Raw genomic sequence first — 25,440 nt, forward strand, 5'->3', positions numbered from 1 at the left:
TAATTCATATCCCAGAATAGTCATTACCTTGTTAGGACCAAATGTCTTATCCTTAGCCATAGGTACACCTATGTCGGCGCAAAATGTTAAAAATGCCACAAGTTTTTTGTGGCACTCTGTCGCAGATTTGTCAACAATTAGAAAATCATCTAATACATGAGTCATAAATTTAATTCCTAATTTTTCTTGTGCAATCCACTGAAGTGCTGTACTGAACCTTTCAAATATACAACAGGAAGAACTGCAACCCATCTGAAGACATGTGTCAAAATACCAATGACCTTGCCAAGTGAAACCAAAGTATTCAAACTGTGATGCATGTAAGTTGATAATTCGAAATGCATTAGAAATATCTGTTTTGCAACAATATGATGCTTTCCCACACTGCTTAATGTTTTGAATAGCATCCTCTACAGAAGAGTATTGAACAAATGACTCTTCCTCGGGTATGCCATCATTGACAGACTCACCTTCCGGATATGACAAATGATGGATCATACGGTACTCACCCTCTGTTTTCTTACTAACTAGACCTAAAGGGGAACAATTTAAAATTGGCAGTGGTTTCTCTTTGAAAGGACCCATAATTCTACCCAAATTTATCTCCTTTTCTAACTTTTTGCTAATAACTTCTGGTAAGTCCAGTGCCCATTTTAAATTTTTTGAAAGAGTATTTCTACTTTCCCCTGTGTAACCAATGTGGAACCCATATCGAAAACCATTAACTAAAAATTCTGTTTCTTCCTTGTCATACCCCACCAACCAGTACTCTAATCTACTGGGATTTACTGGAGTTGGGCCCTTTTGTGGGATAGGTTGGCTTTGAGAATTTAGCATTACCTGTGTTGGTTGATGTGCCATTTCCTTGAAATGGTTTCTGGGTTCTGGATTTGTCCAAGAAACGAAATGGCCGTTGAATTGGTTTTTTACATATGTAGATTGGATGGAAGCCACCACAGTTATAACATCTGTGCTGGAATTTGCATGATGAACCAAGCCTACAAAACCTTCCAGCTTTGTGATAGGCAAAGCATGACCCCTGAGGGACTTCCTCATACGTACCAAATGACGAACGGTCTGGTGTTATTTTGCTTGACTTCTTTTCTGATTGTTTGAGGCGAGCATTAACATATATCTCCATATGGACATCACCCCATTCTACCTCACCTTGTTCTATGAGTTCCCTGAACTCCTTATCATATTTTCTCCAGTCCCCCTTTTCCTCTGCAATTTGCCTTACTGATTCCATGTGTTTTGCAAGCTTTGGCTGTGCAAGTGTATCTTTAATGCAATATATTGTCACATACCTATTCCACGCAGTTACCCAGTCATGCAGGGATAACGAACCGTCCCTAACTTCGTCGTCATCTGTGGATCGCATATTGTGGATTACCACCTTACCTGTCTGATCCTGTTCCTCTACCTTGATAGAATACTTACTTTTCCCCTTTTCCTTTTTTAACAACAGAGCCATATCAACATATTGTTTTGACCAAATTTTAGATTTTATTTTGTCAGAAACAGTTGCCTCTATCGGTACTGATGAGCTTACAAAACCTGATTTCTTACCCACATTTGCTGCAGGTGGAAGTTCAGTACCTACAATCTGTGAACTGTGTTCGATTACAGCGCCTGATACCAATCCTGAGATACTTGCATCCACTGACTTATTTGTTATTTGACAAACTGACCCAGAAGGACCTGCTGTTAAGCTATTGCTTGATGTAGTGGAAGCATTATTTCCCCTTTCTCCCCCCATATTATGAACAGAGACACTCCCCTGATGTTGCAGTAATGGTTTTATCTCTGCTAACACCTGCTCCGTGACTGCCTTTGTAATGTTTTGGGTTAATGCAGCCAAGGTTTCAGGAGGAACATCAAGGGGTTGAGTGCTTGTATCGACAGCCACAGCATCATTGGTAGTGGACTCTCCAGTTCCGTTCTGTGCACGACGTGGTCTTTTCACCTGACTTGTTCTGGACTGTTGGGCTTTATTCCTTTTGCCTGGCATAATGCTGGTAAATATATACCTATATAAATTTAAAATTAAGGAAGAAGTATGTATCCAATATATTATGTTATGTATAAATATAAACTGTAAAAGGCTTCGGCCTTAATTGACAATGAACAAGAATTGTAAGACCTCACTGTAGCCAGTGTAGACCCCAACTGTAAGAGTCAGTTAGCCTACATGACAACGTATTTGAGCATATTGATATTCAACATTACATTATATAACCACTTTCATCGCTCAGTACAATGTGTAAATCTAATACAACAAACTAGAAAGTGATGAACCTTTTCTTACAATTAATTTTTCACTTCATTGATTCTGCCGCTTCTCGATAAAACACCCTGTATCACCTACAGTTGTTGACAAAAATTTTCCGGAAATAGAGTAAATAGTAGAACCAAAAGTGTTTTGGAACAGATCTGTATTTCCCGAATTGCTGTAAGCCAATAAAAGCACCCATTGTGCGACTGCAAAAGCCATTAGTCAACATCACTAAGCCGATGCTGATCAGTAAGAACTATCCGCCACATGAAACGAAAAGTTGACATAAGTTATAAATCACCACCTTTGAAGCCGACAACCCTCGCACCGTGTCAAATTCCCAAGAAGGCTGTAGTGCCTTTCCCACAGATAACAACCTGTTCGGCTGTTGTTAATTGTTTTCATCACTACTACAAACGAGGTACTTGAAGGGCTTGTAATGTATCTAAGCGCAGTTGCAGAACAATAAAACCTTAATAAATGAATAATGAAAAACAACTATTTGTACAAGACTCAATATCATATAAAGGGGATAGCAAATACAAACAGTAAACTTGTACCTTCAAAAATGATTTTTTTTTTTTTTTAATTTTAATTCCTCCATAATCTGGACCATTGAATCGAACATGATTAGGTAAATCAACTTGATGTGAAATCGATATAAAAATCATCAATTAAGGTAAAAGTGGGCCTAACATGAATTAAAAACCAAAACGGCTAAATGTCAAGTACAAAAGACTGCCTGAAACTTGTACCTAGGACTTGCCTAAAGTACTGTAAAAATTCACAATATTTTAGTAATCAACTAATACCGAAACAAACAAATTGGCAGATATTTTTCCAACAAATTGTTTTCTTTTTATACAGAAAAAGGATAAATCTGGAAGGCATCAACATGCACTTCTAGACTTATCAAATAAACAAGCGATGGAAAATAAATCGCCGGGGTAAAAGTTGAAACTAAAATGAAAAGACCCGCATGGGTACAAACATGGCAAGTACAAAAGACTGCCTGAAACTTGTACTTAGGACTTGCCTAAAGTACTGTAGAATTTCACAATATTTTAGTAATCAACTTATACCGAAACAAACGAATTGGCAGACAATTTCCAACGATTTTCCTTCACAGAAAAAGGATAAGTCGATCTGGAATGCATTGAAATACATTCATAGACATCAAATAGAAACCGATGGAAAAAATCGCCATATGCATGGTAAAAGCTGAAACTAAAATGAAAAAACCCGAACGGGTTTAAACTTGGCAAGTACAAAAGACTGCCTGAAACTTGTACTAAGGACTTGCCTAAAGTACTGTAAAAATTCACAATATTTTAGTAATCAACTAATACCGAAACAAACTAATTGGCAGACATTCTTCCAACGAATTTACTTCACAGAAAAAGGATAAATCTGGAATGCTTTAAAATACATTCCTAGATATCAAATAGAAAAACGATGGAAAAAATCGCCATCTGCATGGTAAAAGCCGAAACCAAAATGAAAAAACCCAAATGGGTTGAAACTTGGCAAGTACCAAAAAACTGCCTGAAACTTGTACTTAGTATCTGCCTAAAGTACTGTAAAAATTAAACCAACAACGAAACAATCAATTTGCTGATACTTTTTCCAACCGAATTTTCTTCACAGAAAAAGGATAAATCCGTTTTACATTATTAGACATCCTAAATGCCTATCGTACTGTTAAAATAACAAAATGTTGTATAATTTCAAAGAATATCTATCTGAAAAATTGACGAACAATAAAAGTAACAAAATGGTGACAAACTTTTATGACTTAGATGTATATCTATTTTCTCGCTGAAATCAAAGCTCCCCTTATACTCCTATATAAATGAACATTCCCCTGACTGTTCAGATGAACTCCGTCGTGAACAAATTTACGACTGCAGTCTCCTTCACGGGGAGAAACGAAATAATTCCCATGTTCCCAAAATACGCAGTAAACCAGTGCTGGCAAATGCATCTCTCAATATTGCGTTTACTTTGTCTGCAATATTATTGTACCCAAAACGAATACCAAATCGTGGCAATAATTTACAAACAATTATTTTTGCAACTTTATAGCGGCGATGCATTACCGATACCACAGATTCAATTTCTGCAGCTAACAAGGTAGCGTCGGTACTAGGACTAATATCGTTCTCCCCAATCATTAGAACAACTACATCTGGACCTAAAGCAAATACGCTCTCCATATCCTTAGATATTACATCACGAACCTTTCTTCCACCCACACCCCTGTACAGAACGGAATGCGTTTCTCCCAGACCAAGGCTCGCAGAATATCTAATGTCACCATCTTTCAAGAATTCATGAAAACGACGCACAATTGAGTGTCCAAGAATGACAACTGAAGTTTTACTCATAGAAGACATAATGAAATAAATTTACTCACCAAAATCTTGATTAAATAAATAACAAACTTTGAAACAACGTCCGTCCTCCAAGGATGTAGATGGGAGAAAAGGCAGAGTAACGCACCCCATGGTCAGAATTTCATTTGTTAGATTTTAATTGGTCAGATTTTGATTGGTCAATCTCTGCCTCTCCTACCACGGTAAGACATGGAACAAAATTAACATTACAAAGCACAGCTATAAAGTATTTCAGACTTTCACATTCAAGGAGGACACTTATTGATTACAATAAAAAATTTTAAGTAAACTTAAATTTATTTAACAGTTAAACACAGATCACGTTTCATGACGTTACTAACTTTTTTAGCAAAATTTTGAACTATAAACCGTTTCTGTACAGACCGTCCATCGCCCAAATCAAAGTTTCCTTTACTCAACAATTGTATTTTCCATTAAAACAAATGCAGAGCTCATATTATGTATATTACATGGTTCCTTCCGCATTTTTCAGAGTTTGTTTCAAAGGTTTCCCGAACGCAAAACACATTTTTAATGCTTTTTTAATGCTTCTTGCTGCTCCTTGACGTCCTTCGACGTCAAGGTTTTTTGTTGATTTTAATCAAGTCTATCTGTCTTTAGAAATTGATATCTTTTAAATTAAGCAATGTATTCCATTACCTTTTAGCTTATGAAGTAATAAAACAAAACTAAGTTTAAGTATTCAAATTTTATTTCCTTAAAGTGCCATTTATAAGATTAATGGTTATAAACATTTAAAGAGTATAATTAGTAAATAACTCAATTTTGACCCTGCTCCGTGACCCTATTTTTGCTGTCATAAATCTTCATAAATCTTCAACAATTGTGATAAATATCAAAATATACTATATTTTTTTTACTCAAAATATTTGAATCTGTTGTTAAAATATGTACACCAAGTTTTGTTGTAATATGACGTTGATTAAAAAAGTTATTAAAAAGTCTACGAACTTTTTTAATGACCCTCGTACATGTATTTCATTTTTGTCATCCAAGCTATTCGCAAATTTACACCCCTACAACTTAGCTCATAAAATGTATAAGGCTTTGCCCGTTATGCAAATTATCCCATGTTTCCCACTATTGTTGATGTTCCTTATATATCCATTTTTACTTGAAATAACAATCTTGAAATAAATGAAAATACCGTCTAATTTAGTAGATTTGAAATGCACGAGACATTCCATGTTATTTGCCATTGCCCCACCCCATGACTCAAATTTTACTATTAATAATAGTCCCATAAAACACGATGTCTGTATCAGGTAATGGAGGTGTGTCTTTGACGGTTCTGTGTGTCTGTCACTTGCTCTTGCTAGGCTGTTTACGGAATTGGCGTTCTTGGAAATATTATTTTTTACTTCCTACTGCGAAAGGAAGTTGTTTAAGTATTTGTATAAATTTACTCATAACAAAGTGTTTCTGTCTGCTTCCCATTTGCATTTCAATTGACAACTTTTAATCATGGCTTGAATTTCCTAGTTATTCAATGGCTAAATTGTCGTAAAAAACATGAGAATTTAATAACCTTTTTTGTTCACTATCCTTAATGTTCCTGATTTCCACTTTAAATATAAAATTTCCTGAAAAACCAATATAAAAATCAAATTTGAGATGCTATATTGAGATAATTTCTTAAAACAATATCACATAAACATTAAAGTTAATAAAAATAAGTTTGCAAATTTAATTCAGATTTCAAAGAAAACAAATTCGAGTACAAGTCAAGCAATGGAAACAAATGTTGGTAAGATCACCTGACTATGTAGAGTAAGTATCTTTTTTCTTGACCGATCACAGACCCACTTTTTGTATTCAGAATGTTGGAAAAATCCATAGTCGAAAGAAGTTTTAAACGCAATAGACAGGTCATGGGTATGAAATCTCTCAGAAAATGGGACTTGTCACAGGGAGAAAAATGTGAAAATGAAAGCAATAGCCCCACCACCTCCAAAGGTTAAAGTTTTTTCAGACAGACAAAATGAGAGATAGACGGACAGACAGGGCGGAAAATATATACCCTCGAATCTTCGATTAAGCGACAGCAGAAAAATCTTAACGATCGGCTGAATATAAAAGAAAACGTATCGAAAAATACAATTAAAGTTAAAGTTATGAAAACTGGGTTGTGTGTTTGTCGGTAGCTTGCCTTGTTCTAAAATTGATCGAAAATAAACTTTTTTTGTTGCTACAAATCGGGTTTTTGAAGATTTGATCAATTAATGTAAATACACTTAAAAATTAACAACCTGCAATTCTGTTATGGGAAATTCTAACTGATTTTCCTCATTTTGAAAAACAGGAACTAAAATCTGCCGCCGATGGTTATGTTACAAATTTCAAAAATGGAACTTTGAAGAGCATTTATTATTCTGTTTGTTTAAAATTTATAATTGTGAAATTAAATTATTTCCACATATAGTTCAATCTAAGCTAACCAAGATGATTTTATTTACGCTTTTTGTAAAATCTATTTTTCTTCAAAGCAGTGTGGAATCATGTAAAATAGATAAGTATGATTATATTTATACAAGATATTTTAAACATTCTTTGAAATCATTTTTCTGATGTGTAATAATGTTATTTGTTTGCACAATTTCTAAATCATTTTTCAAACGATCCAGTGAATCTGGAGCATGCTGCTTCAACTATTACAAGAACAAAAATGGTCATTGCATACGTAAGTTTGTGTTTTGCAATACAATTTATTGGACAGTCCTAATACTAGTATATATAAGATACATGTATCTATGAATAAAAGTGAGAATAAAACTTTACATTGATACATCTAGAGTGTCCCTTTGGTACTTTTGGTTCGAACTGTAGTGGACTTTGTCCGTCTGGATACTATGGAATGTTATGTCAAGAGATATGTTCTTGTGAGGAAGACATTTGTGACAGAGAAGTCGGTTGTCCACCACAGACAGGTGTGTATAGATGTCATTTAATTAACGAAATGTAATATTGAACAAGTTTGTAATCTTAAAATGAAAACAAAAGTAAATAAAGAGCAATGATAGGCTTAAAGAATAATACGAATCTGAGAATAATGTCTAAACGATATTCAAAAATTAAAGAGCTGGGATCACGTGGAGGTGTTATCTCCTTCTGTTGACCGGTCACATCTGCCGTGAGTCCTTATAAAACGAAATCCTCTTCCGGTATACTTTTATTACACATTTATTTTTAAAAAGTAATTCTCTTGAAATCTCAGATTAAAATAGGGCGTTGCTAAAATTAAAATTTCAAAGTACAAACAGCCAGTACTTAATGTTAATAAAAAGAGAATAATACATATTACCCTTTTCTGTATCATTATCAGCCAGAGACACCAATATCAGCCAGAGGGCCGAAGGCCCGAGGGCTGATAATGGTATAGGGCTGATACAGAATGTGATGTGGAAAAGGATATGTTTTATTATATCTATTACATACTTAGTAATAAAATACAGCATACATTAAGTGGAGAAGAAAATAAGAAAATAACCATGCATGGACCTCTTACATACATATACATTGACTATTTTCACATACAATTTGGGTTTTTTTCTATTTCAATGCACTCGATCCGTAATTTGAATATAATCTATTACAATTACATGTATTTGTAAATTAAGATTAACCTTATTTTCAAAAAGTTAAAATTAAGAGAATATGAACCCACCAAAAATTGTGTATGATCACAAGTACTGTTTTTGTGGTTTAATTTACTAAGGGTGTGATGTTGACGTCACAATAGCCGTGTCAGCCCTGCAGGGCTGATATGGGTTTGCAGAGCTGATATAGGTTATCAGCCCAGCAAATCCATATCAGCCCTGCAGGGCTGATACGGCTATTCTGACGTCAGCCATATCGCATTTGCAAAAAACCTGTATTTATTACTAAGTGTGTAATTATATTTTTTATATCCACAGATAGGTGCAGTTTAGACGTCACAATGGTTTTTGCGTTAACGTGATGAAGTAAAATAAAGTGTTGATATATAAGAATTGTAAAACGTTGCTTGTAAAGTATTGAACATGCGAAAAAAAAATTCGCATTATTTGAAGTTGGATATGACTTTTATTCAACTCGTTGCATGTTTTTATCCTCTCGACAAGACTTGGTAATAAGAAACACACAAATAAAATCATATCCAACTACAAATCTTTCGTGATCCTATATATTATCTTATATTGGTTTTTTTAATTCAGATTGGTCTATTCCATCTTCCCCTACTTCAAAATCAGTCAAGAAAATTTTGCCGACTGGTATGATGTCGTCCTCATATTGGAAAAACACACTCTTCACAGTAATGGGGTCTATTGGAACAATTTTTGCTATCATGATGATGTACGCTGTTAAAAAATGGTAAGATAGACATATAGTTTACATAACTACTTACCATAAAAAGAATAATGACAATTTGTATCGTTTTATTCATAATATTGTCGTTATTTTTTTTGTCTATTTGTATATTAAAAGGTTCATTAAAATGAAAGCCCGAGGTGTTGGCAGCCGCATAAGTATATCAGGTATTGTGTTTAATAGTTTATAATAATTGATAATTAAACCGTAACATTAAAAGGACAGAAAATTTGTATTTTTTTTTTAAAGCAATGATAATGATATTTTTTTAAATGTACTTTCATTGTAGAAAATACGCTTGGAAATAACATTACCTTGCGATACACAAATAATGAAAGCATTCAAAATGTTAACCCCACCAACAGTTATACGGGGTTATTGGTAGCAAACAGGGCAATACACGAAGAAAAATTAAGAAATATAACACCTGGTAATGGTATAGTAAATTTGAAGTAAAATCAAATTATTTTTTCCTTTACTTTGTATCCCATTACAGTTGTATTTTAAACTTTTATTTTTCAATAATAGTATCAAAAACGAATTGTTAAGAAAGATTTTTTCTTAAGAATGTTTCCTAAGCTATTCTATATCTTATAGGTACCAGACTAAATATTAACGATGAACCTTACAAGGAAAACAAGGTTGAAATCACTGAAAATAAAACTGAAAATCTAGATAACGAGTACCAAGATGCTTGGTCCGATGAAAACTTCATAAAGATTAAAACATTAGGCGAAACTTCAGGGGGCTCAAACTTGACATCCTCACGAATGAACAATGGTGTGAATATAAAGATTAGGCCCTACAGTTCCGTTAAATACAATAGAAAAAACAACGTGAGAGAGGCTGCAGGTGAGATGAATTCGGTCTGCAACAATATTGGTGATACCTCTAGGGTAGGAGATGAGAACCAAGGAAAAGAAGAGGATACAAAAACCGATTTTGTGGTAGATTTCGGTGGTGAGTATTTCATAAACTTGTACATCACTCTATGTCACTTTATCTGCAAGAAACATGGATTATATTAATTAAGCAATAAAACATATTATTTTGATCTTTTGTTTTGGAAGTTACATATATTCATTATATTATTGAAGGTATGCGTTCAGGAAAAGAAGATGCTTCCCCGGAGTTTCTTGAATACGAAGACCTGAACGTTCTAATGGCGGTCCAGCCAGAACATTATACAGATTTAACTTTCCCGAACGAAAATTCTTATTCAGAAATCAATAAAAACAGAGAGATAAAAGAAAGAAAATTTTGTTCAAATGGACATTTATATGAAGCCGAAAATATTGTTGAATCGACAGAAATGTATACAGTTCCGAATTTTTCTGGGAGAGAAAGCATTCTGAATGAAGATTCCTCTGCGACAAATTCAAAAGAAGACAACATGTTCAATGAAGGAGAGACGATAACTGAGGAAAATTGGAGCCTTTACGAAGACGTAGCAATCTTTTGACTCTACAATTAAGCTCGTCTTTTAACCTTGTACAGTTAAAAACCAATGTTTGTATAGTTACTACATAAAACGAAAATTATTATGACATTTGTTTTAACATGCTATTTATGAACTTGGTTTGTTCTTTGATGTCTTAGTAGTTAAACATTGAGAATTTTTTACAATTTATTTTATTTTAGAAAAGCTGTTAATAGAAGCAATTTGTTTTTTATTTAAATCTGTAAATAGAAACAAGAATCAGATAAATTTATACATCGAAAAAAACTGATCTTTGTTGTCTTTTTCATTACTATTTGCATCAATTTTCCTAAAGAAATCTGTCTTCGATATTTTAATTGTCTTTCCATGATACTTTTTTTTATCATCTAAGTTTAATATGCAGTGTACAAACTTCTGTGCCAACTCAAGAGTAAAAGGATTGGAACTTTTTTGTATTTGTTTAGGCGAAAAGTCTAGAAATTCTAACTGTTCAATGAAAAAGTTTGCAGAAAAAACAAGTCTACTAGCTCATACCCTAAAGTATGTAAATGTTTTACTTGTTGAACTATATTTGATTTACAATAGAATTACTTATGAATTGGTATGAATTGATTATTCTTCATTAAGATTTAAAAAAAAAAACCTTTCATGCATAAAAAGAAAAAGAATGAAAAAATATCAGAAAATTTTATTAATGTATTTGCTATACTTTATAAAAAGTAAACACAATGTAGTGTCTCGTCTATTCAGTATACAAGAATACTGTATCTGAAAACTAGCTGAGTACATATGGTTGCAAAGGCCACATAAATAGTTTTTGTAATCTTTCAAGCCTACAGTGTTTCACCATTGATGCGATGGATCTCTGAGCAAAAGACGTAGAAATAAGCGTAGTTATGGATATTGATTACACAATCAACCAATTTCACACTGTCTTTATGATGTTAAAGAAACACAAAATACATACTGTGTTACAGCATATTCTGGAAAGACTATAAATCATATGTGGATCATCCAGGAAGTAAAAATCCTTAAGAAATAATTTGAAATCTATGATTTTCCAATGAAAATTATGTCATTTTAATATTATCAATACATAGGGCTGGTTGTGATCTCGACCAATCAACAAAGAATGCTTCCTGCTCCGAGGCAACTGTCCGTCTTTATACTTTTTTAACAGAAGTTTTTAATGTACGTGATCGACCTCTGTTCAGTATTTGAATTTAATGATACATATTGATGTTAAATGACACATATATTTTCTTATCCTTTTTAACAATTTTTTCCTGCAAATCTTTTTTGAAAATAATTCTTTAGCGGAAACTAAAGTGTTATATAAGAAAATATTATTCTACTTTTGGAAGCTACCAGTCATTGCGTTTTTCTTACACCAATCTCTCATCTTTTACATTCCTTTATCTCATAAATCCTAAAAATGTCAAAGTTAAATAAATTGAAATAACTAACAGTGCTCAAGCTCAAAAGTCCATTCAAACGATGCAAAACAAGAGCAGAGAAAACACAGATCTATAAAAGATCAAAAGTGGGATCAGATGCCATTGATGAGTGAGCACCACCACCCGCTATAAGCTCTTGTAATAAAGAAAAATCCAATTCAATGTGTAAATAACAGCTTAACAAATATAATGAACGATGTCAGTCAGCAATTGACTTGTGGTAGATTGTATTTGATCTAAATGCTATTGTATCTATTTAAATTATTAATATATTTATAATATATATCTAAAGAACTTATGAAATGAAGGCATGAACGTTAAACGAGAAAATTAATAATTCGACAACTTCTTTGTCATTAACTAATCTCGTTTAAAATATTTTTAATATGCAATTGATAAGGTAAATTGTGCATGTTTGAGGCAAGTTATAGATTGAAAAAATCATGTCATCACCTTCATCTTAAGCCTCTATTGTAAGGTCGTTGTACATTTGTTTGTAAAATTTATGTTTATTTATATCTTTTTATTGGCGATAAATTTCCTTGGTTAGGAAATAAAAAAAAAGTTTTTAGTTTTATGTGTAATGCTCATTGGTCAAATGTTTCCTTGAACTGAATTATCTGAGGAAATCATCATAAATTCAGAAAAAAAAATGATAAAATTGGTGCCCGAGAAGAGACAAATTGACAAACTAGGTGATAATGTTTTTTCTACAAAGTGTTTTATGGATACTAATGGGGATAATCCAAATCAGCAATGCTTGTGAAAAAAGGTCTGTGGAGAAAAGTTAATGTTATTTAGATTCTGTAGCATTTTCTGATAGCATTAAGATAATTATTATTTTAGAAGTCATACGGATACAGTATAATTTGAACGGTATTTCTGTATCAGCATTTTCAATCATTTTATATCATCCGAACACAAAAAAAATAATATTATTGTTTGTTGCTGTTAAAATAACTAACAGTCTTTTATCGTTACCTTGTAATGGTTTTAAGGTGATGATAGAGATAGAATTTTTATAATGTTCCATCATTTATTTACATTATTTTATATACTTTCATATAATGAAATCAATAATGTTGTTTTTATAGGCTTATTCATATAATTTTTTTTTCTTTATTTGCATCATTCCAGTCCTGACAGGTGCTGTTATAATTTCTACAGGGAGGGAAATATATGCAGAGGTATTAGTTATTCTTTATCCAGTTTTTCATGCATTAAAGTGAAATAAATGGTTTTTGTGTTGAAATGAATATCTCAATATATATACCTTACGATAGATGTGAAAAAAAATGTAAATTTTAGTGGATGAATATTAACCTTTCTACAGAGTGCCCTGTTGGAACCCATGGTTTAAACTGTAGTGAAAAATGTATAAAGGGTTACTATGGAAGGTTTTGTATAGAACAATGTGACTGTCCCGCTAGTTTGTGTGACGTAAAAGATGGTTGCTATGGTAACAGTTCCCATATCTCTACTGCTGAAGGTATTAAATTAAAAATTTGATATTTTGTTTGATTATAACTAAATAAATTTGTTCCTATGTGAAAAAAGTAAAAAAAAAATTATGTTTTGCTGAGTGTGCATATAGAATCAATGTTTGACCGCTGAGTGAGATGTTGGACCGTTCGATGAGATGTTCGACAGCTTACATCACGGAATTGGTGGAATTTAATCTTTTTAACAATATGACTTTTGAACAATTTGAAATCAAAAGATTTTTAGAAAAATCAACAGCTTAAAAACTAATGAATTTTCAACTTTATATACAACTATTCCCCACGATAAATACTGTTCTGTAAAATACAAAAGAAAAGAGAGGCTACGGGTGAAATGAATTCTGCCTACAACAACAGTGGTGATATTTCTAAGGTAGGCGATGAGGACCAAAGAAATGAAGACAATACAAAAACCGATTTCGTGGTAGATTTTGGGGGCAAGTATTTTATAAACATTGTATGTCATTTTATTTGCAAGAAACTTGGATTATATTACATGTAATTAAGCAAGAAAACGTATTATTTTATCTCTTGTTTCAGGAAAGAAAGAAGCTTCACCAGAGTTAATTGAATACGAAGACCTGAACGCTCTAATGGCTGTCCAGTCAGAATATTATACAGATTTGACTTTGTCGACCGAAAATTCTTATTCAGTTATCAATAAAAACAGAGAGATAAAAGAGAGAGAATTATATTCAAGAAAACATTTATATCAAGTCGAAAATATCGCTGAATCGCTGAATCGATAGAAATGTATACAGTTCCGAGTTTTCTAGGAAGAGGAAGCATTCTGAATAAAGATTCTTCTGTGGCAAATTCAAAAGAAGACAAAATGATTAAAGACAGAGAGACGATAACTGAGGACAACTGGAGCATTTACGAAGACGTAACAATACTTTGACTCTAAAATTAAGCTCGTCTCTAACTGTATTTTTGATTTCTTCATCATTTGCATTTTCTGAATTGATTTTTTTGCTTGAACATTGTTCTTCATGTCTAACACTGGGTATCCTGTGTTAGTTATCATAAACGGGCAAAGTTTTTAAACTTCTCTCCACCAAATCCTGATGGAATTTTTTAATAGTTTATACCAAAGAATTTGCAAAATATTGGCCTTAAATGAAAATGTGGATATTAACCTGTTTGTGATTTCACTCGTTTTAGTGGAGCATGCTTTTGTTTGTTCATCGAATCGTCTAAATTAAATAAATTTTCATATGCAGTTCACTGAAGTAAATTGTTACGTTAATAATTGAAACTGAAGTAAGAAAAGTTGTGATCACCAGGTTTATCGGAAATGATTGTTCCAGTAAATGTTTGACCAGTCCTCTTTCGTTACCCCTCACTAAGATATTGACAGTAGTGAAGGATAAACTTCCTGAGTACTTTGCAACAATATATTCAAGAAGTGGTGAGCATCAGTTGTGAATACCAAAAACATCCAGAGAGCTTTTGACAATTTGGAATCACAAGATTTTACCAAAATTAACAGCTTAAAAATCACATTTCAACTTTATACACAACCATTCCCCACGATAAATTAAAGTCTGGGGTTTTTCATATTATTGACAGCTGCTTTTCAATAAAACTGGAATACGTATATTTACTTACCTGATCATTGGTCATTTGCAAACTTATTTTGTTAAAACACAATCTGATTACACACAAAAGTTATTTGAAGTTGACATCAAAGAGATGCTTGAGTTTCTGATTGACAATATCAATGTGTTTTTTGTAAACCAGGTATTCCAACAATCTATTTGAATTCCAGTTGGAACCAACTGCTCTCCATTGTTAGCAACGTATGTTCAATTAAAAATGGTAATTTTCACTCCTACGTCCATGCGATATATCCTGGTGATCTTAAGATAAAAAATGCCACAAAAGCTGACACATCTGTTTCATACTTGGATATTTTACTTGAAAAGACGTTAATTGTAATATAACAACCAAGCTATATGATAAACGTGATGACTTTATTTTTTCTATCGTCAACTTTTCTTACTCATGCAGCAATATACCCTCATCAGCTTACAAATTGTATATATATTTAAAGTCAACATTTTGTAAGTTCTATGGTCGATACAATGATCTTTCCAGCAAATACAATTTATCATTGAGTCAAACGCTGACTGGCATTTTTATACTAATTGTTTGTCAATTGTTTAAACACTGAATTGACGATTGATTTTTTTCGCTATTTTCTGATCATGACAAGAAGCAAACAGCGTATGTGACCAGTCGGCAGGGATGCTCACTCCTCCATGACACCTGATCCCACCTCTGGTGTTTCGAGTATTTGTACTGCTCTCCTTTTTGTACTGTTTTATAATTTATTATGTACGGGAGATAACTCTAATCAGCCATGCTTTCCTAACATTATCTTTTTAAAGAAGACCTGTCTTTTTTGTTATTATTTTATTCGACAATCTTATTGATATATATTGAATCTACAGAGCTCTTACTTTTAAGAACATGTAATACTTTATGAATGATCCGCTAGGATATATTTCAATGGGTTACTTACTTGAGATATCTTGTTTTTATAGTATTTTTTTCTGTGTATTTTTTGTCGTAAATCGTTATTCGTCAATTGTCATTCAACTTTATTTGTTGCCATACTTCATCATCACCCTACGTCAAACGTCATTCTTCAATGTATTTTAACGCTATACATTATTCGTCATCACTTGTTATTTTAGCATCACATACTTGTTACCATCACCCTCGTCAATAAAATCTTTAACACAATTACAGTGAGTTTCCTTACTTTTCATTCCCTGTTTGCTAAATTCACCTGCTTTGTGCTCCTTATAATTATCGAGCAGGCGCAAAAAATCTGTGTCTTTTCAGTTCGTCAGAACTCGACTTAAAATAGTTTGTACTTGATTTCAATGTCAATGTATCCACCATAGAAGTTATGAGATGTTAATTATAAACGATATTGATAGTATCCCTTTTTCATCAACTTGTTTTCAAAAAGCTTGTTTCGGAATTGATCAAGAAAAGAGTATGTTCTTCAATACCGAATCATCTTGGAGCTTTTAAGAATGGATCAGTGAGCATCCTCTGCTGACCGGTCACATCTGCCGTGTACTCATTATAATGATCGGAAAGAATGGAAAAAAATCGAAGAGGATTAAATTTGCAAATAATGGCAATGGCTTAACAATTTACATGAAAACCACCAGTCAGCATTTGATTACATGCCAGTTTGCGTTTGCTGAAAATGTGGCTGCACCGACTTTACAAAATGATGTATTGAAACCACACTGTTGATATTCTTGTTTTATTTACTTGTTTGTCAGAAACTTGCATCATTGTAGACATTGTTCGAACTTAAAACATGCTCTTGTGAACATGTATCTAATTAACTGAGAGATATAAACCAAATATACAGGTGTTAAAAGGAAATCAGTTCTAGTTTCTGACATTTTCTATTTCAATCTTTGTCTTCCTGTATCATTTATCACTGGTACTTTTTTTTTCATTTAGTGCTAAATTATTTTTATGTTTACATTTTTTTTAGTAAAACCTGACATTACAAAAATTGTATGAGTTTGTTTCTATGAAAAATACATTATTTCCCTTTCGAGTAAACTGCGATTAAAAAACAAATTTACATTTAGATTTTAACAGTACTTTGTTCTGATACTTATATTTTTTTATTAGTCTTATTCCTAGTATGTACATTATAATTACATAAAGAAAAAGAAATTGGTTATTAAATTATTGATCATAAACTTTTATTATGCAGAGTCCAACTGTCACAGGGTTTTCTAGCGGCTTCCCAAAATCACACAATACAGTTTTGTTATATATAGTTTTATTTACAATATGTACAAACACACGCGTTTCTACACGGCCCAGTGGCTTCCTGTTGGATGGCATAAAAGGATAGCTGGCCTAAATGGGACCTATGATATAAGTTAGATACAGACATTATAATTATACATTGCTCATACTCGTACATTTTGCTGTACATTTACTTAGGTGCATTTTACTGCATTACACATTCCATAGTTGCATTTTACCGCACTGTACTTATACTTCACTTCACTTCACTTCACTTCATACTACTTTACTTTATAGAACTTTTACGTTCACACATAAACTAATTAAGTGTATTACTTGTAGACAACCACTTTAAGACGAATACTATACGCCATACTTTATACATACAACACTACGTCTACATTTTACATATACTCATACACTTATACTTTTACTTCTAATACATATACTTTACACGAGCAAATACTACTTTAATCTAACTTACGAATGAAATTATAGAACAAAGTTCTGTGGCCATTTCAGGAATAAAAACCGTCAATAAATAATACAGCTTACAATGATAAATAAAATACACTTACCCAGGATAGGTGGACCTCTGGTCATGAAATAAGAAATTACATGAACAAAATAAAACTTGAGAACTGTCTTTAACACAACTGCTCCGGTCAATTGCTATGCCCAATCTGATTTCACAGGATTTAAATCACAAGGTAAAACCTGCTAAACAAGCTTAAAAGTATGGAAAACACATTGGGCAAATAATATTGGTAATATAGAATTCAGATAAAAACATATGGAAATCAAATATGGACATCAATTGTGACATTACCTTCCCCCTTTAAAGAAAAATTACATTCATGTAATTTTTCCCAAACACAATTTATGTACAAGATTTTTTTTTTTACTTTTCAAACATAAGATAAAACAAGATAAAATCCTTCATTCATCAACTTTATTTACATACAGTTACTGACGGATTCTTACTGTCTGCTTAAATAATCCGCTCCTACATTGTCTTTCCCTCTAATCGCCCTTATGCGGAATCGGTACGGCTGAAGTGACAATGCCCATCTCATTAGTCTGGAGTTCACCAACTTCGTCTTATTCAAATATACAGTGGATGGTGATCTATCTCTAAAATAAACTCTTTGCCATAGAGATACCTGTGAAATTTTTGCACTGACCAAATGATACACAAGCATTCCTTTTCTATCGTCGAGTAGTGTTCTTCACTTGGTTTTAGTTTGCGGCTGGCATAGGCAACAGGGAGTTTGAATTCACCTTCTTCCTGTAAAAGTACTGCTCTGATACCCCTGTCGGATGCGTCAGTCAGACCTAGAAAAGATCGAAGTTGTTTTTTCGTCGTAGGATGGTACGCCTGTTGTATAGCCGACACTTTATCTGGATGAGGATGTACTTTGTCATCGCCTATGATATGGCCCAAACACTCCAGTTTCCGATAAGCCAAAGAACATTTCATTGGTCTGGCGGTGAGATTCGCTGATCGGAGACGCTGTAAAACCTGAGAAAGCACAGAGATATGTTGATCAAAAGTATGAGTAAATATCAAGATATCATCTATGAAATTATCAACATTAGAAACGTTTTTGAGCACCTCGCGCATGAGACGACAAAAAGAAGCCGGAGCTGTGACCAGCCCGAACGGCATTTTGGTGAACTGGAAAAGACCTTGGGGAGTCTGAAAAGCTGTCATTGGACGGGCAGAATCAGACAATGGCACTTGCCAGTACCCTTTTGACAAATGTAACCGTGAGAAGTATTTATGACCTGATAATTTCGCAAACATTGCGTCAACATCAGGCATAGGCTCCACATCAAACACAGTAATGCGATTCAGAGCTCTAAAATCGACGCAAAACCGATATGTGTTGTCCTTCTTTTCAACAAGGACTATTGGGGATGAATATGCGATTTCCGAATATTCAATTACCCCAATTTCTAACATTTTACGTACCTCATTTTTCACTGTTTCCATCATAGCAAAAGGGATGTCTCGGACTTACTCTCACAGGTTTATCCGTTGTTGTTCTGATTTCATGTTCAAGCACATGCGTGTGGCCTGGTACATCTGTTAAAACATCACTATACCTGTGTAGAAGATCCATAAGAGTTTGTCTCTCCTCTCTGTTGAGATCTGGATTCACATCTACATCTTTGTAGGATTCTCGAGACTGTACGTGTACGAACTCTGCTTCTTCATCATACTCACCAACTGATTCATCAAACTGAATCTGTTCTGAATCTACAACTGACATAACACATTGAATAACTGGTTCACAACGTTCTACATATCTTTTTAACATGTTTGCGTGATAGGTCTTTACTTTTCCCTTCACATCTAACTGATAGTCTACTTTACCTATCTTTTTCACAATTTGATAAGGGCCTTGCCATTGCATAAGGAGCTTATTACTGTCAGAAGGCAACAAAACCAAAACTTTCTCACCTGGTTTCATATTTCGTACTCTAGCCTTTTTGTCAAAGCACACTTTGTGTCTTTGTGACGCCCTCTTAAGATTCTCCTGTGCCAACTCCCAAGTTGACTCCAATCGCTCGCGGAGATCTAAATTGTACTGGTAGGTAGACTTTACCTGTTGATCTGGAATTTCTTTAGTCCATAGGTCTTTCAGGATCGTCATGGGTCCTCTCGCTGTACGACCATATAACAACTCAAAGGGAGCAAAACCCAAACTTTCCTGGGGCACCTCTCGATAGGCAAAAAGCACAGTGGGTAGATATTTGTCCCAGTCTCTTGGTCTATCAATACACATACGTTTAAGCATTTGCTTAAGTGTACCGTTAAAACGTTCAACGAACCCGTTGCACATAGGGTGATACGGAGTAGTTGTTAACTGTTTCAACGAAATGAGTCTACTCACCTCTTTCATGAGTCCGGAAGTAAATTGACTTCCCATGTCTGTCAATATTTCCTCCGGAATACCTGTATAGGAGAACATCTCAGGTAAGGCCTCAGCAACCCGCTCTGTGTCTATTCCTGGAAGCGCCTTCGCTTGTGGAAATCTTGTGGCGTAATCGACTCAAGTCAAAATAAAACGATTACCTTTTTCAGTTGGAGGGTGCAGTGGACCTACAATGTCTACAGAAACTCTTTTAAAAGGCACGTCTATTAAAGGCATTCTACCTAAAGGAACTTTAGTTACCGTACCCTTAGACACCGTTCTCTGACATGTATCACATGACCTACAAAATCGTTTAATCTCCGACTGCATTCCTGGCCAAAAGAACTCTGACAAAATCCTAGAAATGGTTCTACTAATCGCTAAATGGCCAGACATGATCGATTCATGGGCTAATTTCATTACAATATGACGAAACTTTGATGGGACTATAAGTTGAGAATAGGTCTTACCACCGTCTTTTTCTGCTGACACATATTCCCTGTACAGAAGACCATTCTTTTCAAACCACTTGACCTTACCATCACGTGACCTTCGACCTTCCTGTGCATATCTGCCGGCTGTTTCAAGTGACGGATCTGACTGCTGTTCTCGCATTATGTCGTCTGGGTTGATTTCATCTTTGACGATTTCTGGCACTTTAAGTGGTTTATACTTTTTCTGTTTTACTTTTACCTGTTGTCTTGTTTCTACCGCTGTAATAGTGTTTGGTTTCCATTCTGGATCCGGGTCATGAGGTTTCCTCGCATTTTCTACTTCACCTATAATCAGATCAAAGACAGGATTTTCCATACACCAACATTCATACTCACCTGAGACATAATGAGAATCAATGACAACCTTTGCCACGGGGACCACTATTCTCATGTTGTCTGCCAAAACACACGTTTATTGTCTACCTGTAAAGTTTTCCTTTTTTTACCAGACTCTTGCGCACTACAATGTTTCGACATCCTGAATCTCTCAATAAGGTAACTGGATGACCCTCAACGTAACCAGCTCAAAGAGGCATTGGTTTCGCTGTAGAATGACATGCCGATGTTAAAACGGTTGTATGGTCACTTACCTGACTATAAATAGACGGGTTTTGACTGTAAATCAGCACTGCGCAGTTACTTGGATTTGCATTACTACCACTTGCTTGATCTTTCCCACGTACGTCCTTGCACACTGCTGCACTTGAGTTTTCACTTTTAAATCTGCACTGGGGTGCAATGTGACCATATTTGTTACACACAAAACATTTTCTTTCATTGTTTGGAACAAACCTTGGCTTCTGTTGCTGATGCTGACGTGCATCTTTGGGTTTTTCTGGTACCTTACTTACCTCAGGTTTGTTCACTGCCTTTGAACACAAATTGATAGCACTAGTATTTCTGGCTTCCCTAAACTGATCAGCTAACATACTCATCTGATCCACTGTCTTTGGAACATTCTGCTTCAGAAATACAGCCAATTCAAAATTACACACAGGTAACATTTGATCTCTAATCATAAGATCGAAAAGAGCCTCAAATGAACAAGTAATTTTGGACATTTCTACCCACCGAGTCAAGTAAGAAGCAAGTCTAACAGTGAACTGAGAAAATGTTTCCCCAATTTCAGGTCTACAAGAACGAAATTTCTTTTTTAAAACCATCCTCTGTCATTTCGTACCTACGTAGTAAAGCTGCTTTAAGTTCATCGTAGTCACTTACTTTTGACGTGGATATAAGAGCATATACATCTAGAGCTCGCCCTTTCAATAAAGCACTGAGGTGTGTCGACCATAAAGTCTTTTCCCAATTCATGGCTGTCGCAAACCTCTCAAACCTTCTCAAATAGCTATCAATCTCATCTTTGTTCTCGTCAAAAGGAGAAATTTTCGGTACACTAGGTTTTACCATAACATCACTAACCTTACATCACTTACATCATAACATCACTTACCTTGTGCACTTTTGTTTGCCAGTTCTAATTCGTGTTCCTCTTGTAGCTGCTTAATCTTCATCTCATGATACATGCGTTCCATCTCTAGCTGATATTCTCGTTCTTTTTCTCTCTGTCGAGCCGCTGCTCTCTCTTCACGCTGTAAATTCTGTTGTTCTATAACATAATTTCTTAACTCTTCTTTTTCATAACCTAACTTCTCGCCTGCAGCTAGCGGCTTCCCAAAATCGCACAATACAGTTTTTTTATATATAGTTTTATTTACAATATGTACAAACGCACGCGTTTCTACACGGCCCAATGGCTTCCTGCTGGATGGCATAAAAGGATAGCTGGCCTAAATAGGACCTATAATATAAGTTAGATACAGACATTATAATTATACATTGCCCATACTCGTACATTTTCTGTACATTTACTTAGGTGCATTTTACTGCATTACACATTACATAGTTGCATTTTACCGCACTGTACTTATACTTCACTTCACTTCATACTACTTTACTTTATAGAAGTGTATTACTTGTAGACAACCACTTTAAGACGAATACTATGCGCCATACTTTATACATACAACACTACGTCTACATTTTACATATACTCATACACTTATACTTTTACTTCTAATACATATACTTTACATTAGCAAATACTACTTTAATCTAACTTACGAATGAAATTATAAAACAAAGTTCTGTGGCCATTTCAGGAATAAAAACCGTCAATAAATAATACAGCTTACAATGATAAATAAAATACACTTACCCAGAATAGGTGGACCTCTGGTCATGAAATAAGAAATTACATGAACAAAATAAAACTTGAGAGCTGTCTTAAACACAACTGCTCCGGTCAATTGCTACGCCCAATCTGATTTCACGGGATTTAAATCACAAGGTAAAACCTGCTAAACAAGCTTAAAAGTATGGTGAACACATTGGGCAAATAATATTGGTAATATAGAATTCAGTTAAAACATATGGAAATCAAATACGGACATCAATTGTGACACCAACTACTTTTATTTTGAAAAGTTTTGAATACTTTATATACACTGGAGAAAGGTATGTAAGAACAAAATCAACATTAATTAGATTCATCTTTTTTGTTTTTTGTTTGTTTAAGATGATTCATCACTTCTGGGTTTTCAAGCTAAAAGTCTATAAAAAATACAAATTTTGGAACAGAGCAAACGTGGACCTGTAAAAAATAAGACGTTGGGTCAGGTGCCATGGAGGAGTGATCATACACCTGCCTTGTTCTCCTTGTCCTTGACGTGCATACTTGCATCTCTTAATAGGTCGTTCTATTAAACAGTAATAAAAATAGGACTGGTCGAGTTCTCTTTTAAAGAGCCTTTGCAATATTTTTTGACGCAACACACAACAAATTCGTTTATAGTTAAAATAATGCACACGTATTGTGTGTCATTGGGACAGTAAAAAATCATAACTCGACATTTAGATATATTGACGACGTATTGTCAATTAATATTGATAATTTCCAAGGATACTTAGATATTTTACTTAAAAAAGACACTAATGGTAATCTAACACCCAACCTATACGATAAACGTGATGACTTCAACTTTTCTATGGTCATCTTCCCTTACTTATGCAGCAATATACCTTCAGCACCTGCATACGGAGTATATACATGTATATTTCAGTTGATTCGATACGCAAGAGCATGCTCTACGTATGAACAATTTTTAAAACAAGGTAAATTATTGACAAGCAAGTTCATGAAACAAGAATATCAGCAGACTCGTTTAAAGCATCATTTCGTAAGTTCTATAACGATACAATGACCTTGTCAGCTAATACAATTTATCATTAAATCAAACGCTGACTGACCTTTTTCATACCAATTGTTTGTCCATTATTTATACACTGAATTGACGACGGATTTTTCCCGTTATTTCCTGATCATGACAAGGAGCACACGGCGGATATGACCGGTTGGCAGGGGATGCTCACTCCTCCATGACACCTGATCCCACCTCTGATGTTTCGGAGGTCCGTGTTTGCTCTGCTCCTACTTTGTATTGTTTTATGGACTTTGAAATTGAATACTGTTCGTTATCTCCATATCCTTCTTCTTATAATTCCTTCATTGTAGTAAAAAGAGGGCTGATGTAAAACAAACATAGGGCGTTTACATTTATATTTAATGCTTTTTGAGTCGCAGTGTTTCAACATAAATTCAAGGAACCACTTTTGCTTTTTTGCATCTTTCTCAAATTAAGTGCCTCCTACAATGTAAAAATAAATTCTTCTCCATTCTTTGTTTTAGTTTATACGCGATTTTTTTTTTGTCGAAAGGGAGGAATTATTGGCAAGAAAACAAAGTAAATCAATATGACGGGTACTTAACAGGTGTTTACTTTTGGTTATGTACAAACATTCTTCGATAGAAAATCTGATCTCTTTTTACAATTTGCTAGTATCGTAAAACTGATTATGGAGCAATAATTGCTTATCAACTAAAAGACTTATTAAGCAAAACAAAAAGGTTGTAGGAAATGCGGAATTAATGAGAAATATTTATGATTAATCCTAGTAAGTTAAAGATATATATTGTAAATTAATTTCAATATTTTTTCCTCCAATATTTTTTTCTGGCAGAAGATATGTATATGAAGTAATTTATTGAAGATTAAAATTTTAGAAAATATATTTTGTCCAAAAATGGGCAAACATTTCTTTCTGTAAGGTGTTTTTTTTAAGTTTGGAAATGTAAAAAAGTCAAAAGGTCAAAGATCTGGCAAATATTGTTAATGTGAAAAAACATTAACTTTCTGTTTATCCCGACCGAAAACCCCTTTACTCTTCAGGCATGCGGGTTTGGATGCTGTCATGAAGAAATTCAGCTAGTGGATTCCTGATTCTGGGTCCTTCCTCTAATAAACCTTTCGATTTTTTTGCAAACAAATTGTTTTTTAGTCTCCTCCAGATATTAAACTGTCTCCCCAAATACAAATTTGAACAACGATATCACTAATATTTAAGAAAATTGCATATAAATATGTCTTTGTGCTCTTGAATACCTTTGCTTTTGTCAGACCTTCGCAATTTTAATCAAGTACAACTTATGGTAAATTTTGTTTTGATGATTTTAAGCAATAGAATAGATTCATTGCAAACAAACATGGATAACTACAATTACTGATATTTTAAAATGACTGTAAAGACTCTCGTACAAGCTGTCGTTTTCACCAATTTTTCAAAATATAGGGTGACCTTTGAGTACCAAGCTTTTTTACTGTCGAACATTTTTTTATAAACAGTGTAAACTACTCCCGATATGATATCTATCAAATTTGCTATGTGTCTTAA

General features: G+C 33.9%; 2 protein-coding genes across 5 annotated transcripts; one reads left to right on the forward strand and one right to left on the reverse strand.

The window, feature by feature from the left end:
• Positions 1-760: 760 nt before the first annotated feature.
• Positions 761-2,837, reverse strand: LOC134262058 (uncharacterized). Of its 2 annotated transcripts, none has more exons than XM_062744436.1 (2): positions 2,309-2,837; positions 761-2,015 (listed from the first exon to the last, which is right to left on the reverse strand). In XM_062744436.1, exon 2 carries the CDS (start codon positions 2,009-2,011, stop codon positions 776-778), a length of 1,236 nt encoding a protein of 411 aa, XP_062600420.1. In that variant the 5' UTR covers positions 2,012-2,015; positions 2,309-2,837; the 3' UTR covers positions 761-775. The 2 variants fall into 2 exon arrangements, with proteins under 2 accessions (XP_062600420.1, XP_062600419.1); XM_062744435.1 differs by having other exon boundaries at positions 761-2,030.
• A 4,364-nt stretch (positions 2,838-7,201) lies between these two features.
• Positions 7,202-10,562, forward strand: LOC134262052 (uncharacterized). 3 transcript variants are annotated; one of them, XM_062744427.1, is made up of 7 exons: positions 7,202-7,372; positions 7,485-7,619; positions 8,886-9,042; positions 9,157-9,206; positions 9,329-9,475; positions 9,637-9,999; positions 10,137-10,562. In XM_062744427.1, exons 1-7 carry the CDS (start codon positions 7,270-7,272, stop codon positions 10,499-10,501), a joined length of 1,320 nt encoding a protein of 439 aa, XP_062600411.1. In that variant the 5' UTR covers positions 7,202-7,269; the 3' UTR covers positions 10,502-10,562. The 3 variants fall into 3 exon arrangements, with proteins under 3 accessions (XP_062600411.1, XP_062600412.1, XP_062600413.1); XM_062744428.1 differs by having other exon boundaries at positions 9,329-9,469; XM_062744429.1 differs by lacking the exon at positions 9,329-9,475.
• The last annotated feature ends 14,878 nt before the right edge of the window (positions 10,563-25,440 follow it).

The sequence above is a fragment of the Saccostrea cucullata genome, unplaced genomic scaffold, assembly GCF_032062105.1.
Source record: "Saccostrea cucullata isolate Sc308-1 unplaced genomic scaffold, CSIRO_AGI_Scuc_v1 ctg2463, whole genome shotgun sequence".
NCBI lineage: Eukaryota > Metazoa > Mollusca > Bivalvia > Ostreida > Ostreidae > Saccostrea > Saccostrea cuccullata.

Excerpts from the sequence above, each read along its gene's own strand:
- LOC134262058 (XM_062744436.1), bottom strand. The coding sequence starts at position 2,011 with ATGCCAGGCAAAAGGAATAAAGCCCAACAGTCCAGAACAAGTCAGGTG.
- LOC134262052 (XM_062744427.1), top strand. The coding sequence starts at position 7,270 with ATGTTATTTGTTTGCACAATTTCTAAATCATTTTTCAAACGATCCAGT. Across the intron at positions 9,043-9,156 it reads ATGTACGCTGTTAAAAAATG|GTTCATTAAAATGAAAGCCC; the intron begins GTAAGATAGACA and ends GTATATTAAAAG. Across the intron at positions 10,000-10,136 it reads TTTTGTGGTAGATTTCGGTG|GTATGCGTTCAGGAAAAGAA; the intron begins GTGAGTATTTCA and ends ATATTATTGAAG.